At 59.2% G+C, this 3352-nt stretch overlaps 1 protein-coding gene across 1 annotated transcript in view; it reads right to left on the minus strand.

Moving 5' to 3' along the window:
- PTPN9 (protein tyrosine phosphatase, non-receptor type 9) overlaps positions 1-794 on the minus strand; it is a gene marked incomplete at both ends in the record, with an annotated part of 5175 nt that extends 4381 nt beyond the window's left edge. Inside the window, 2 exons of the mRNA XM_010018732.1 lie at positions 21-110; positions 651-794. Coding sequence (XP_010017034.1) covers positions 21-110; positions 651-794 — 234 coding nt within the window. The remainder of the gene's footprint in view (positions 1-20; positions 111-650) is intronic.
- Positions 795-3352: the final 2558 nt, after the last annotated feature.

A 3352-nucleotide genomic window follows, 5' to 3' on the forward strand; every position in this document is an offset into this window, starting at 1 on the left:
AGGGGGGGCCCACAACCTACCAGGAGGGTGAACTTGCCACTGAGCAGCGCCGAGCGCAGCGGCTCCTCGTGCGGCTTCAGCTTCACGATGCCCTCCTTCAGCCGCGTCTCCTGCGGGCAGGGAGCTGGTGTGACCCACCACCACATCCCCATGGGGCACCCAGCCCCCTGAGGGGAACCTCTGCTCCACGGCCCCGTTTTGGAGCAAGGGGAGAAGCAGCTTTGCTAAACCAGGATGGGAAAGGTATGAGGTGTGCATATATCCTTTATCTATGGGGAGATGCCCTGCGGCATCACACACACTGCTCTCAGCAGAGGGGACGGGGGTCACCAAGGTCTCCATAGTGACTGGCCATGGCTGAAAAAGGATTTTTCTAGCCAGATAAAACTCATAAGGGAGTGGGAGGAAGACAAAAAGCAGCCTGAGAAAATTGGGTGACAAGCTGAGAACACTGGGGCAGTGTTCGAGGCCAGGTCGGACACAGCAGCTTGGAGCAACCTGCTCTGGTGGAAGGTGTCCCTGCCCGTGGCAGGGGGTTGGAACTGGAGGAGCTTCAGGTCCCTTCAACACAAACCTGGCTGGGATCCTAAGGGGAGTGTCATCCCCTGGGACCAGAGATGTGTCGCAGAGCTGAAGCCCTCCCCACTTACCCGGTAGGAGTGGAAGAGCTCGATGGCCCGCAGGACGTCAAACTTGCGGGCCATGAGGAACTTGACGGCCACGTTCCAGGAGAGCGGGGACACATTGTACTGGCCTGTCCACTTGTTGATCTCCTCCAGGAACTGCTTGGTCGCCTGCAGGAGAGACGAGGGGTGTGCAGTGGGATGGGGAGCAGTGCCCCAGGAGCATCCCTGGGCATGGCGAGAGCTACACGGTCCTCGGTGCACAGGCAGGAGCTGAGCACAGCTCAGCAAACCCAGCAGCTCCTCAGGGGGAAGCTGGGAGCTCTAGAGCAGGTACTGGGAAAGGAGGATGGAGATGGGGCAATGCCAGCGTGGGGAAGGGAGCCAGTAGTAGGGTGCTGGCACTGGAAAAACAGGCTTGGGGCTGGGGGAGACTCGTGGAAGGGAGAGGGGGAGTGAAAGGAGGGTTTTACAGGCAGCAAACTCCTGTTCAGACACAGCAGCCCCAGCGCAGAGGGAGCCCGTCAGCCAACAGTAGCCTCCCAGGGCTGCAGCTCCGCTGTGGAGTAGCAAATGTGGCCAAGTGACCATGGGTAACGAGGGCTCACGCTTCGACATGCTCAGGACACAGAGCAGCTCACCCAGTAAGGCCAGTTTCAATGGCCATGGGAGACCAGACAAGAAGGGTTCAGTGCAGGAGGGTCCCAGGATGCTCCCACTGCTCCCCACAGCCCCATAACACACTGGGGCCATCCCGCATGAGCACACTCCCCTCCCAGAGCACCCAAAATCAGGAGAAACCAAGACAGAAACTTTTCCAACCCCAGCACTGATGGAGCAAAGTCACAAAACGAACCTTCAACCTCCCGGCAGGCTTCCAGCCCTGAACACCAGCAAACTAACCCCAAAAGGTAGGATTTTCACAAGCTGCTTGCAAGGTGGGCTCAGGGTTTCTGAGTTTCACACGCTAATGGAAACATCTTCACTTCGTGCTGTGCCAAACAGGAGCCCTGAGGGGGACCACGCAGCGCTCAAAGGATGCGGGCAGGATGAAGGGAGTCCCTGGAACACGCTGCTCCCACCCGGCGCCCCCAAGGCGGAGGGTTTCCATCCTCACAAGAGCAGAGGGTGCCGTGACAGGCACAAGAGGAGGAGGGAGAGCGGGCGCTGAAGGCAGGCGGCGGTGTTGGATGTCAGGCACGGAGTCACTGGAGCTATTGAGCCAGAAAAGCTCTCAGCATTAATGACTTCGGGCCGGAGGAAGCTGAGGGCCAGGGTTTATCGGTGGCGCGAGGCTGGCGGGGGCAGCGAGCCCCTCTCATGGCATGAGCCAAAGGAGCCTGACTCATCCAAGGGGTCTCATTCCCGGCATCGGAACAGGCGGGTTCCAAAGGGATACGGGCTCATCTGGCTGTGGGAAGGATACGGCCAAGGATGCTTAGGATCACTAAGGAACAGCTCAGACCCCCTGCACATCGCAGCCAGGAGCTCCCTAAGTTGGTGCTGGAGTCTGGGCAAGCACCAGCCACGACGCACCTGAAAGAGCATCTCACGAGCCCGGCTCTGAGCCCTCCCCTTGGCAGCGGGATTGGTCCCCCCTTCTCTGCAGTACTGGGGGACAAGGGACTGGAGGGGAGAGGGCAAAGTGGGGTGCAAAGGAGACAGAGCATCCAACACCCCCCTCCCAGCCAGTGCCAGGCAGGAGCCTTGCCTGGGAGGTGCCGGGACACCTTTATCCTCACGGCTCCGTCTCCAGCAGCCTCTGCTTTGCCAAAACAAGATCGGCTCTTTCAGGGCCCAGATTTCCAACCACTTCCCCACTGTTGAAGAGGGACGGGAAAATAAACGGGGCAATACAGAAATCACCTTCAGCCCTAACACAACACATACATCCACGTGTATATATATGTATCGACCCTATCCATAAGCTAGGATGGGGAACGTACCTCTGGCTTTGCCAGGGAGTCCCCCAACTGCCCGAAAGCTGGGCTGGGGATGCAAACCCAAACCAACAGCAGAGATGCTCCCTCCCCAGCATGGCACGGGGATGCCAGGCACATTCCCACTGCCCTCGGACCAACACCAGAGCCCACACCACAGCTGGAGATGGGAAAGACACCCTGTGATGATGGGAACGATGCCCCGAGGGGGACAGTGGCAGCGGCAAGAGGATGTGATGTGTGATTCAGTGTCTCCTTCCTCAGCATCCAGCCCACCACGCTGCACGCAATCTCATTTCCAGCATCCATCACGAGGGATGCCAGGCTTTTTGCAAGGAGGGAGGTCCTCAAGAACAAGCATTGCCTTTGCAGCCATGAATTCCAGCTTTCCCCTGCTTTCTCCAGGAACAAAACAACATCCCAAGCTTACCAGTGCCGATACTCAACAGCAGGCGAGCATTACCGAGCCCAGCATCAATACCAGCTCCGCCAGCTCCCGTCATCGATCCCATATGGATTCAGAGAGGTGTGGAGCCGGGAGCACGGGACGGCTCTGGGGTGGCAGCAGGCAGCCGTGTCTCTGCGAGCAGGGGTGACACGGCCCGTGGCCGGGCACTTTGAACAATGCTGCTCTATGGAGCGCTGGCGTCATCCGTGGCCCCGCTGCGCCAGGGCAGGGTGGTGACAAAGCCACCGCCACAGCACATGGGGCTCTTCAAACCCACCCTCCTTCTTCAGTACTGGGGGAGGAATAAAGCCTGCAACATGGCAGCTGGGCTAAAACCCCCG

Source organism: Nestor notabilis, unplaced genomic scaffold (genome assembly GCF_000696875.1).
Source record: "Nestor notabilis isolate BGI_N333 unplaced genomic scaffold, ASM69687v1 scaffold23507, whole genome shotgun sequence".
In the NCBI taxonomy this organism is placed as follows: Eukaryota; Metazoa; Chordata; class Aves; order Psittaciformes; family Psittacidae; genus Nestor; species Nestor notabilis.